The sequence below is a fragment of the Peromyscus eremicus genome, chromosome 4, assembly GCF_949786415.1.
Source record: "Peromyscus eremicus chromosome 4, PerEre_H2_v1, whole genome shotgun sequence".
NCBI lineage: Eukaryota > Metazoa > Chordata > Mammalia > Rodentia > Cricetidae > Peromyscus > Peromyscus eremicus.
In genome coordinates this window covers 137,524,915-137,537,963 of record NC_081419.1, presented here as the reverse complement: position 1 = coordinate 137,537,963, position 13,049 = coordinate 137,524,915, and the positions used below count along the sequence as shown (strand labels likewise).

Sequence of the window (13,049 nt, the reverse complement as noted above, 5' to 3'; positions counted from 1 at the left end):
TTTCTATTCTATATACCTTTCTTTCCTTCTTACTCCATGGCTGGCTGTGTGGCTAGATGGCTGGCCCCTGGCATCTTCCTCTCCTTTTCCTTTTCTCACTCCTCTCTCTTCTTCTTTTTCTCCTTCTATTTATTCTCTCCTGCCTAGCTATTGACTGTTCAGCTCTTTATTAGATCAATCAGGTGTTTTCAATAGGCAAAGTAACACAACTTCACAGAGTTAAACAAATGCAACATAAAAGAATTTGCATCATTAAACAAATATTCCACAGCATGAACAAATGTAACACATCTTAAACTAACATTCCACATCAAGCAGCCTTGAGAGTCTTTGCTTCCCTCTGAAGCTTCACAAGTAATGCCTCCACTACCTACACCTTTCTCCCATCCAAGTACTAACCAGGCCCAACTCTGCTTAGCTTCTGAGAGCAGACAAAATTGCGTGTATTCAGGATAGTATGGCTGTAGACCCTCATACTTTTCTCAACATTCCCATCTTCCAAGCTTTCATAACACTTCATTGGGCTTTGAGTTCTGAATGGCTTTTTCAACCCAAAGCTTCAAAATTCTAATCCTTGTCAAAAAAAAAAAGAAAGAAAGAAAAGAAAAGAAAGGAAGGAAGGAAAGAAGAAAGGAAGGAATGGAGAGAGAGAGAAGGAGAGGGAGAGAGGGAGAGAGGGAGAGAGGGAGAGAGGGAGAGAGGGAGAAAGAAAGAAAGAAAGAAAGAAAGAAAGAAAGAAAGAAAGAAAGAAAGAAAGAAAGAAAGAAAATGTCTGATCCATCGCAGCAATATTCCACTCTCTGCTCCAAATTTCTGCCTAGTTTTCTGTTGCTGTGATAAAGCATAGACCAAACCCAACTTGGGGAGGAAGGGTGTCTTAGTTACTTCTCTATTGTGAAAAGAAACCATGCCCAAGGTAACTTACAGAAAGAAGAGCTTATGGAGAATCACAGTTTCAGAGGGTGAGTCATGACCATCCTGGCAGGCAGGCATGGTGCTGGAGCAGTATCTGAGAGCTCACATCTTAAAACACAAACACCAGGTAGAGAGAGAGGAGGGAAGGAAGGAAGAGGAGGGGAGAGGGAGAGAGAGAAACTGGGAATGATGTGGGCTTTTAAAACCTCAAAGCCCACCTCCAGTGACACACTTCTTTCAACAAGGCCACACCTCCCAATCCTTCCCAAATGGTTCCATCAAATGGCAACCAAGTATTCAAACATATGAGGCTATAGGGGCCATTTTCATTCAAACCACAGACTGTATTTAGTTTATACAGCCTATCATTAAAAGAAGTCGGAACAAAAACTATGGAAGAATATTGCTTACAAGCTTGCTTACTCTGGCTTGCTCAACCTGCCTTCTGACAAAACCTAGGCCCATCTACCCAGGGTAGCACTGCCCACAATGGGCTGGGCCTTCCTTCATCATTCATTAATCAAGAAAATGCCCCCACAGACATGTCCACAGGGCAATTTGATGGGGGCATTTTCTCAATTCAGGTTTCCTCTTCCCAGATGACTCTAGTTTGTGTCAAGTTGACAAAATATAATGGCTACAACCAGTCATAGGCGAAGTATAAATTCACACAGGGGGAAATACTACTAGGTGGCCCCCAGAATAGCTACTGAAAAGGCAGACATTATCAAGTGTTGCTGAAATTAAGGAGCAGTAAATCTCCTCTCACACACTGGTGCTGTTTAAATTGTTACATGTGTATTGGAGAGGTGTTGGCCATATTTATGATGGCAGAGCATATCTACTCTCTGTGCCCTCCACTCCATCAATCCAGCAATTCCATTCCTAACTACATCCCACTTACATTCTCCAAAATGTATGTATATACAAGAATATTCATGGCAACGCTCCTTGTAAGAGTCAAAACAACAGAGTGGATGCATGGACTTTTGACATCTCCTTTCTGCTGATTTGGATTTTGTTGTTCTTGTTTGTTTTGTTTCTGTTTTGTAAGTTAACAAAGTAATGGTTTGTTAACCTACAGAATAGTTCCCACTTCCAGTAGTTCCCCCATTTGCTTTCATGTCACATGTATTCCATTACTTTTTTTTTAATCCTTGCCTCTCCTTTAAGCTCTCAACCTCCCCTCTCCCAGCCCCCTTTCTACTTTACACATACATACAATTAACGTACAGTCCCATATGAGGAAAAATCATGAAGCATCTGTCTTTTTTGTTTGTTTGTTTGTTTGTTTGTTTGTTTTTAAAGGCAGAGTTTCTTAGCATAGACCTGGCTGTTCTGGAATGTGATCTGTAGATCAGGCTGGCCTCAAAGTCAGAGATCTACCTGCCTCTGCCTCCCCAGTACTGGGATTAAAGGTGTGCACCACCACCACTTAGGGGAGCATCTGTCTTTTGAATGTGAATTATTCCATAGAAGACTATGAGCTCCTGTTCCATCCAGTTTCCTGAAGATGGCAATTATTCTTCCTTAATCCCATTGTGTATGAGCACCATACCACATTTTCTTTATTCATTCTTCTGTGGTTGAACACCGAGGCTGAGTTCTTATCTATTGAGACTAGTGTGGCAATGAACATTGATTGATCTGCAAATATCTCTAAAATATGTAGAGTTCTTTGGGTAAATGTCCAGAAGTGATATGGCTGGTTCACATGACAAATCTACTTTTAGTTTTTGAGGAATCTCCACATTGATTCTTATAGTAACTGAACTGATTACATGACCACAATTGTATAAGGACCCTTTATCTTTAAATCCCCACAGCATCTGTTACTTGCATTTTTATATAATAATTTAAAGCTTTCTATATTACACATCCCTTAGCAAATTATTATAGTTTTACATTTTAACAAATTTATCTTTTAATCTTCAAATTAAAGATATGAGTGGGTTTTTTGTCATTTTTTGTTTTGGGGGGTTGTTTTATCTATCTTTAATAAAATATTTTATTAATTCTTCTTTGAGAATTTTATATACTGTATTTCCACTCTATTCACTCCACTCCTTCTCCTAACTCCTTCCAGACTCATTTCCCCACCTCTCCACCCTTTCCCAATGCCAAGCCCTTCTTTGTATTTTAATAACCAGCTGAGTCAACTTTATGTTGCCCATATGCTAATGAATGTGAGGTCCTCCATTGAAACATGGTTGCCCACATGGCTGATTTATATACCACTGCTACATTGTTACATTTGGTGGAGTTCACTTTTCCTTTATTTTTTTCTTTCCCCACTTTTTTTCCTATGTAGCCTAGGCTGGGTCAAGAACTCAAGATCTATGACTTCACTAGACCTGGATAGTTAGCCAGGCTTCTAATATCAAGCAGGAGAACCTGTCTCCAAGAAAGACAGAGGAGAGAGAGGGAAAACGGATAAATTACTTATTAGCCTTAATCTTAAATCCCATGACACATACGAAAATTTCCATAAATCTAGAAAGAATATTGCTGGTAACCCATTACACTGTCTTGCTGTATCTTTACAATGGTGTAGGTAGCATTTAAACATTAATGGCAAAAAGTAAAGCCTCCTGTGCACCCGTACCCGAGCAGTATTTGGAGAAGTGGTGTTTCAAATTTTCTGGCTACGTGATAAGAAGAGTGGGTTGGCTAGCTGGGACACATGGCCCCTGAGCAGCAACCCTCTTACTGCCTGAACCTACAGTAAAATTTACAAATTAGGAAAGGCCAGGCCAGCCCTGATAGACCCTAAGAACAGAACATTATCTCCCTTACCCTTGGAAAGGGGGTAGGGGTGAGGCTTGAAAGAAACCAGCTAAGTCCTTCCGGTTCAGGCTGATAACACTTCCGTTTTGTTTTGTTTTGTTTTTTCCTGACCTGTGAGCCACAGCACCACCTGCTGGTTATCTGCCACCCAGCGCTGATCCAAACAGATCTTTCTTCCATGTTCACCTGGCAATTTTCTTAGGAGATGAAACCAAGGAGTCTCACACTGTTCACAACAACCCTCCTCCTTTGCCTCAGCATGGTGCAGCCTAGAATAAAGAAGAAAAGAGGTGATGCAGCGGGGTGCTGGAGGTACTAGGGGAGGGGAGCGTTTTCCCACGTGGGAATTCTGTGGAACCAGCTAGCTGGTCCTTGCAGTGATCCCACCGGTGCTTCCTATTCACTCAAGGGCATTTTTCTGCAGTAACGACGCCAAAACCTGGGAACTGCCCGGAATTTTTTCTCCCCTGCCCGTTTGTCCGCTTAGCCCTATGCAAGCTTGATAAAGGGTGCAAGGGCATCAAAAAGTGCTGTTTCTACTACTGTCAGATGCGCTGCGTGGAACCGTGGACAACCATGATTTGAAGTGAGTGGCCCTAGACCTGCTGTACTTGGTGCTGCCCCAGAAACGTGTCCGTGCATCCATCTTATCTGCCTTAGAGCTGAGTGTTCAGCGCCTGTGGAAATCACTGGGATCAGAGCTTTCAAGTTGGGGGTTGCCTAGAAAACATAACATTCAAGCAGGAAGTGTGTCCCACACCTGTAATCCTAGCACTTGAGAGGTTGAGAGAGGGATTAGGAGTCCAGTGTCATCTCTGGCTACATAGAGAGTGTGAGGTCAGCCTGGGCTACATAACGTCCTGCTTGAAATGGGCATCAGACTTCCCTGTATGATGGGATCATCTGGACAACGTTATCTCCAAAGCCACCCAACTATCACTGAATTTTTTGTCATGATTGTTTTCAACTGACCCGTTTCTCAGTGTGTTGTATTTCACATTTAAGTTGAAAAGTAAGGGATTATGAGTTCATAATTTCATAGTGGAGTTGCCTAGACTCCCCCAGCCCTCAGTCCCCAGTTCTTTGACAGACAGTACATCCCAGTTCTCTTGGCAGAAGAGAACCTAGCAAGACTCAGGCCACGGTGGCAGTGGGATCCCAAAGCATGTCCCCAGAACAGTTTACAACTGCTTCTGTTTCTGATTCTTCTCTTCCTAGATGGAAACCCTTTCTTAACCAAGCCTGGGAAGATATGGTGCCATTGGCTCCAACTTGGATGGCTGACCTCAAGTTCCTCTGTCTCACAGGCCCCTTTTATTTGTGGGTTAAATGCTTATTAATATTAAAGCAAAACAAACAAATCTCTATGTAATAACTGTTTCTTGGTGTCATAGTCAACTGCTTGAAGCTGGATACTTTATATAGAGAAGAGGTTTATTTCCCTTCTAGTTCTGGAGGCTCAGGAACACACTATCAGTCTGTCTTTAGCTCTAGTTAGGGACCCGAGGTGACTGGCACCACACAGTGGTGGCAACACATGTGAAAGTCAACAGCAGTGCATGCAGAAAAAAATAAGGGGAGGCACCAGCCTATGCCAAAGGAAGAATTCCAGTTCCACCAGATATATGCATTGATTGCTTCTGAAGGTGTTCCTCACATGACCTAATCAGCTGCCACCCGGCCGTACTGCTTAAAGGCCACACTGAACACAAGCTTGCCGTACACGAACTGTTCAGAGAAACACTCAAAACAAATCAAACCCACTGTGTATTTTCAACTGTGTGGAGCTCTGTAAGACTTCTCTCTTCACCCTCTCCTCTCCTCTCTACCTCCTTCCTGCTCCTCTGTCCTCTTCCCCTTCCTGCCCCCTCCTTCCTTCCCTTCCCTTCCTCCCCCTTCTCTCTCTTCCATAGATCAGATTCCAGAGATTTTAGGGTCAAATTTTTAGTGTTTGTACCTTATGGAGGAAATCCTAAAATGGACGAGCACATCACGTGTATTACAGCTTCCTGGACACAGGTGCTGTGTCCTTCCCACATCTTTATCTAGGAACTTTGGAGCTTTGAGTTAGAAACAAGTCAGGAACCGTCTTTCATCTGGAGTGTTTAAAGACTGGGGAGATGCTCCACAGGTCAAATGTCTGCTGCATAAGAATGAGGACCTGAATTTGGATTCCCAGGCCATGTGTGGCACATGCCTGTAATCCCAATGCTGGGAGGTGGAGACAGGAGGCTCTCAGGGGCTCTCTGGTCAGCCATAGCTAGCCAATTAATGAACTCTAGGTTCAATGAGTGACCCTGTCTCAAAAAGTAAGCCTGAGATTGATAGAGGAAGATGCCCAGTGTTGACCTCTGACCTCCACATGCACACACATACGCATTATACTCAGAGAGGAGGGTGGGATGTTGTTGTTTGTTTGTTTGTTTGTTTTTAACTCTTTACTCTTTGCTATTTGGGTGAGGCCTTCACCCAGCTCCCAAACAAATACATGGAGACTTATTATTACTTATGAATGCCCAACCATAGCTTATTTCTAGCCAGCTTTTCAATCTAAACAATTATCCTGCCTACCTCTTGCCTCTGGGCTTTTACCTTTCCCTGTTTCTGTATACCTTTTCTTCCCTTCTCACTCCGTGGCTTGCTGTGTAGCTGGGTGGCTGGCCCCTTGAGTTCTCTCTCCTTCTTTTCTCATTTCTCTCCTTCTTCTCTTTATCTCCTATTTATTCTCTCTGCCCGCCAGCCCCGCCTAACCCTCTTCTGCCTAGCTATTGGCTGTTCAGCTCTTTGTTAAACCAATCAGGTGTTTTAGACAGGTACAGTAACACAGCTTCACAGAGTTCAACAAATACAACATAAAAGAATGCAACACATCTTTGCATCATTCAACAAATGTTCCACAACGTAAACAAATGTAACACATCTTAAGTTAATATTCTACAAGATGGTCCAGAGAGAGGGAACTAAGGTCTTTATAGTCTTGAAATTGAAGTTATTATATATTAGTGATTAAAGAAAGAGATCCTCTGTGGCCCATCCTAATCTCCCTAATAATAAAACATTTTCTGATTCAGTCTCTTCACCTCATGCTTCTGGGCTTCCAGCTTCCTTAAGAACCACAGTGGTAGTAGAGATTTGCAAACATGGCCGACTAAGTTTTTGTAACAAATACAAAAAAAAGTTTGAGGGAAACTACTTATTCAGTACCAAGTTTTCATCTGATATTTTTATAATTACACAGTCACAGTGAGTGCAGCAAACTACCACAGGAGACCATTCTGCATGTAGCAAAAATAGGTTTATTGGAGAAGAAACTGCTGAGCTGTCCCCTGAGGGTGGAGAGCATCAGTCCAGCCGAGAAAGCAAGTAAGCTTCATAAGGTTCCTGAGGGCTTAGGGCAGATGCCTTCCTCTCAGGAGATTTTTTTTTTCCTGTCTTGCGTAGAACAGGGTCCTCAGGCCAAGCCTACCAGTTTATGTATAGCAGATGTCCTTTTGCCTGTGGTGGATGCCCGTCTTGGGTGAATGAGGAAATTGCAGGTCTCTGATAAACAAGGTCCCTGAGTCACAGGGTTTTTGAGAACTGCTGGAGGTTAGCTCCTGTTTACTCATGGCCATCTGCCCTAGGTGACTCAGGTTACCATTTTAGGGTATTGGCAGCCACACCACCATCTTAGGGGCCTTCTTTGTGATCTAACAGTCACAAGGTGTAAAGTTTTATATACAGAATTAGTGTCATTTACATAAAATGGGTACATTGCACTTTTCAGGGTTCTTAGTGAAACTGAATTATGTCTTCTTTTGATAGCAACATTGACTAACAGAAAGATTTTTAAAAAAGGGTCTAGAGAAACAGCCTAGTCGTTAAGAGCACTTCCAGAGGACCCAGGTTCTATCCTCTGCACTACATGGTGGCTCACAATGATCTGTAACTCCAGTTCCGTGGAATCCCATGCCCTCTTCTGGACCCCTCAGGCACCACTCATGCACATGGTACACAGACATGCATGCACATGGTACACAGACATGCATGCACATGGAACACAGACATGCATGCAGGCAAAACACTTTTACACACAAAATAATAAAATAAGACTTTTAAAGATAAAAGAAATTCCAGCAGGAGCGAGTCCTTTGCCATGAGTCCACTTCAGCTCTTCTGGGGGAAGAATGTTATCCAAAGAGCAACTCTTTCTCCTCTTTGATAGAACATGGGCACTTTAAACTCAATAGCAATAGATGTGTGTGCTTCATTGGACTGCCACGGGAAGTTCAGCATGGAAAAAACCATTTTTGTCATTGAATTATGGTTGCTGTGACAATGACACTGTGAGCCAATAAATAATTACTGTTAGTTGGGGACAATAGTTACATCATCTCACATGCAAGGCTGTATGCCTTCTTCAGCAAACTGAGCAGCCTTCCTAAATTCTAGGAACAAAGTTCTTCCTAACAGTACACTTGGAATACAGCAAACACACACCTGAGCTAGTGATCCCACCCCTGGGAGCTGGCAATAGATATGATTTTTAAGAATTATCCTCTCTTTGACTAAAATGACACATATTCAGCCTTATCCCAGCCATATAAACAATTCCTTTGTGTGCCTGAGTTGAAGTAATTGCGGTAAATAACTTCACAGCCTTGGATTTTCTTATGGAGAACTAGAGAGAGGGGTCAGTCCTATCATTTTGAAACCAGTCCCTCCACTGAAGGGAAAGCTGACCTGCATATCTGAAGTAGGCTCAGCTCATTATAACCTATTTTCATAACAGGACCTGGAAAACCTTCAGTCACAACTCTTTGGTGTCTCCCAGAATGTTACACACAAGACAAAAGTGTTATTTAGCTGTAGCTACAAAAATATGTTCATGCATACAGAATATGCTGGTTTGGGTTGGGGAGGGGGTCATGGTGTGTTGTTGCTTCTGTTACTGTTGTGTAAGATGGGAGGGGTCTCACTGTGTAGCCCAGGCTGCCTGCTGAGTGCTGGCACGACAGGCCTGCACCTTCATGCCCAGCTCTCCAGTTAGATTTAGAGTCACATTTCTTCCACATAAAAGCAACAACAGCAGATTGCTCTTTAAAACCAAGGCCAAAGTCAACTAGAGGGGAAAATGACCACTGGTGTAACATTTAGTTCCAAGAATGTGGATGCCTTCACTCCACCTTTTGGCCGTACCTCAAAAGTCACAGGATTTGACAACATCCACGTCCACCAAGGAGGTAAAACATGAGAGTGATAAATGGAAAGTTTGAGAGAGAAGGCACTCCTAGAGCAGTGGCGGTCTGTTAAATTCTAGTCTATTATGCTCTCTGATGTTCTATTAAGTTATTATAAGTTGCTGGGTGTGGTGGCACACACCTTTAATCCCAGCACTTGAGAGGCAGAAGCAGGAGATCTCTGTGAGTTCAAGGCCAGCCTGGTCTACAGAGCAAATTCCTAGGACAGCCAAGACTTGTAGAGAAATCCTATCTAAAAGAAAACAAAAACAACAAAAAAAGCTCTTTTTTTATGTGCAAAGCTGCTGTTCTCAAAGGGTAAAAATCTTTCACCTATGGAGCTTATTGTATGGGAAAGTTGTTGTTGTTGTTTTAAAAAATCGCATCAAAAATTAGCTACAAGTATACTCTGGAGACAGGAAAGCAAATGTTGCTTTTATTGTCATGTAGCATTTATTATCAGTTTTCTAAGATATGATTATCATTTTGTATGTTAGAGACTTTTATTATTAGAATTTGCATGATATAGTGTTTATCATGGAGGATATACCATCTGCAGCTCAGTCCCAAATATTTCATCAACTATAGAGCTGGATACCCCAACCTGTTATGAATTGTTCAATCCAATACAGGTGTATGAGAGTCACTGCTCTGGTTTTTAATATGTTCTACATATTTTTAAAGTTAGTAATAAAATGATAAGGGTGAAGAATAGTGTTATTTATTAAGTGGCACAATGTTATTCATTAAGCGGTGCTGTTTACCATGCGAGAAAAGCCACAATGTACAACAAAACCCACTATAAGAGTTTATTAAGGGAAGGGAACAGAAGGGATGTGCATAGGCCTATGGGAGTGACTGTGCAGGAAGAGGAGGGAGGGATAAGTGGAACTCGCTTTTATAGGTTCCCTCTCCCCCTACACATGCACATATGGGCTTACGTAGCTATGCCACACATGCACATAGACTATGTGATCATGCTGCTTGCAAACTACATGATCATGCAGCACATGGATTACGTGGGATGTGAGGCCCTGGGATGACTAAGCATCTTGCTAGCTCATGTACAGGTCATGTAGCTGGGGGAGTGGTTAGGAATTCTAACAAATAGCCAGCACACTCCAACATCCATGCATATGCTCACCAACTCCCCAGACTCCAGCCCTAGGACAGAGGACACGTTAGTGAGCCTGGAGTCATGGCTCACCGCCCAGTAGGGAGCTAGTGCTCTTCCTGGAATGGAGGAGTCCTCCCTTTCTTTACTTATAGCAAATTACAGAAAACTAACTCACACCAGCTAAGGCAAAAAGGTAAATTTTAGGCATAGTAACCTAACCACGAGTAAGATATCAAAGAACTGGCCTTGGGAAAAGCACTGATGAAGGGCAGGATTTTTTCAAATCACTCTATTTCCCATCTTTTTCTTTTTAACATTTTATGTATTTATCCTCTCAAGTTTCCGGGCTTGTGTAGGAATTTTTTTTTCACCTGTAGAGCCAGTCCAAAGAAAAGACTTTAAAAGTTGTCCTGCATCACACACACAGCACCGCTCTGCCTTGGGCTTCCTTATCAAAAAAAAAAAAAACCGATACGGGAGTCCATAATGGATTCATATTTCTGAAGGGAGGAGACTTGGAGTCCAAGACTGGAGAGATGGAGATGCTGAGTGGGCTTTTTTTTGGGGGGGGAGTGTGGTATTGTATTCCCCAAAATATTGTGCATGCTAATAAACTTATCTGGGGTCAGAGACAGAACAACCACAATATTAAACATAGAAGTTAGGCAGTGGTAGAGCATTCCAGAGGCAGAAATCCATCTATTCAAGGATCCAGCCAAGCGTGGTGACTCACACCTTTAATCCCAGAAAGCCAGCCTTTAATCCCAGGGAATGATGGCAAAAACAGAAAGATATATAAGGCGTGGAGACCAGAAACTAGAAGCATTTGGCTGGTTAAGCTTTTAGGTTTCGAGCAGAGTTCAGCTGAGAGCCATTGGGATGAGGACACAGAAGCTTCCAGTCTGAGGAAACAAGATCAGCTGAGAAGTTGGCCAGGTGAGGTTAGCTGTGGCTTGTTCTGGTTCTCTGACCTTCCAGCATCACCCCAATAACTGGCCTCAGGTTTGATTTTATTAATAAGAACTTTTAAGATTCATGCTACAGGGGTGGGAATTGGGGGGGGCACATTTCAGGAAAGAAAACGTAATTGCTATGAGTGAGATAAAACTATGGCACCCATTTTATGATTAAGGAAAGGAGTTTAGAAAGGAAATGTCTTCAGTCACACAACTGGTGATAAGGCTTAGGTCTGCTCTCATCGGTGGCATGTGAGGGTGTCATGGTTTGGAGCACATAGCAAGCCAGTTTTAAACTGGGTGTTCCAGAGCCTTCCCTGGGGTGAGAAGAAACCCGGGGGACCAGTCCAGACATGACAGGAAGAAATGAAGACCTCTGTCTAGGGAAGAACACGCAGAAACAGGGCTCAGGGGTGAGCATCAGAGTTGAAGAAACTTGGTCCTGCCACTGCCAGGCTGTGTGTCCGTGAGTGAGTGGCTTTGCTCCCTTTCTGTGCCTCCTTCCTTCCCCGTAAGATAATGTCATCTTGATCGTAATGTGATATCAGTAGAGACTACTTATGCAAACATGGATGCTGTTGGACCCCAAAGTTTAGGGTCTCAAGTGGGCGCACCAAGAACCCAGACTCCAGTCCAGCTGATGCAACAGCACGAGAAATTTATTGGCTTCTGTACAGAAGGGCAAACTCTGCTCCTAAGAGCAAGAGCCACATCGTACTGTAGTCACGTAGGTGCTTTTAAAGGAAAAACCCATAAAAGCCATAAGATTACAATTCCCATACAATTTCGTTTCACAAGAACATGGTCTGATCACAGAGTGGGTACAGTCACGTCAACAGGTACATTCTTCCTGAAACCTCAAGGGGGGTACCAGGGTGGGAGTGGAGTTTACAAAGGTCACAGTGGTCCTTCCTGGAACACCTGCAACTATCCCAGTCACAGTTGAGCACATCTCTTAACAGAAATCTTTTTACATTGTTATATTGTTACAGGGGTGATTGAGTAGTAGCTGAGTCAGGTGGCCCTTGGAACTAGTTTTCTTTTTAGTTCCTTGTTTCCTGGGGCTTGGGGGATGTAAGCCTAAAGGGTTAGGGTCTTTCAGACGCGCCCTTGGAAGTTCCCCAAGTCCCATTTCTGATAGGGTTGGGGAACACAGGCCTCCCTATTATTAGCAAACTTTCAGCTCCGCCCACTGCCACCCCCAGCAGAAATAACTTAAAGCCAGCTCCAGCCCCAGCCCCCAGCCTCAGTCTCAGCCTCAGCCACACGACAGCATGTGGCCAGACAGCATCTTGGTCCTCGCAGTTCTCCTCCTTTCCTCCACTCTGGTAGCTGAAGATAAAGTCAACCGTGGTGAGTGGATATGGTGAGCTGGGTGGAGCTGGGATGGGAGCTCCCAGATTACACAGGCCTGAAGCCCTCCACTTATCTTGTGGCTTCCTCCACCAATAAGACAAAGAAGGAGTTTGCCCAATGGACGATGTACACTGCACCAGGAGTGAGCCACCCCAGTGTAACAGAGATGGGAACTGTGGGGGTCAGGAAAAGTGCTGTTACCGGCTCTGTGGCTACAAATGTGTGCAGCCTGTGAAGCCAATAGAGCTCTGTAAGTAGCTCCCACTCCTGTGCATGGCCCTCCCCCTCCCCCTGCCTCTGCCTACCCTTGAAAGCACGGAGGAGCAGTTCTTGGAGGAGAGGGACCGGGAGAGATGGCTATGAGCTTGTGGGGTCAGAAATCAGTGGCCTTGAACTTCTGCTTCGTACAAAGAAGAAAACAAAGGGGAAGTGTGGCAGGGCTGTCCCCAGAGCGGAGCGGGAGGGAAGGCCAGCCTTTCGGCTCTCCCTCCTCCCAGGCCTGTCCTCATAAGTGATGCTCCATCCTTTCCTTCCCTGGAAGCTGCTGTCCCTTAGCACCAGCCCACTGAAGGTCTTAAAGGATGGGAGAAATGGGCACCCCTGGGAAACTTGGCCCCAGGGCCCTTGTGTCCAAAAGAGGGGACCACCTACCAATCCTGAGCCCAGCACAAGCAGGTTCTTTTCTCTGTGTTCTCTTCC

The 13,049-nt window shown here is 43.9% G+C and overlaps 2 protein-coding genes across 2 annotated transcripts; both read left to right on the top strand.

Moving 5' to 3' along the window:
- The first annotated feature begins 3,797 nt into the window (after positions 1-3,797).
- Positions 3,798-5,063, top strand: LOC131908708 (WAP four-disulfide core domain protein 15A-like). Its single transcript, XM_059259739.1, has 3 exons — positions 3,798-3,992; positions 4,127-4,288; positions 4,921-5,063. The coding sequence occupies exons 1-2, from the start codon at positions 3,908-3,910 to the stop codon at positions 4,285-4,287; spliced, it is 246 nt and encodes an 81-aa protein (XP_059115722.1). The 5' UTR covers positions 3,798-3,907; the 3' UTR covers position 4,288; positions 4,921-5,063.
- Positions 5,064-12,268: 7,205 nt separating this feature from the next.
- Positions 12,269-12,608, top strand: LOC131907915 (WAP four-disulfide core domain protein 12-like). Its single transcript, XM_059258976.1, has 2 exons — positions 12,269-12,347; positions 12,448-12,608. Exons 1-2 carry the CDS (start codon positions 12,269-12,271, stop codon positions 12,606-12,608), a joined length of 240 nt encoding a protein of 79 aa, XP_059114959.1.
- The last annotated feature ends 441 nt before the right edge of the window (positions 12,609-13,049 follow it).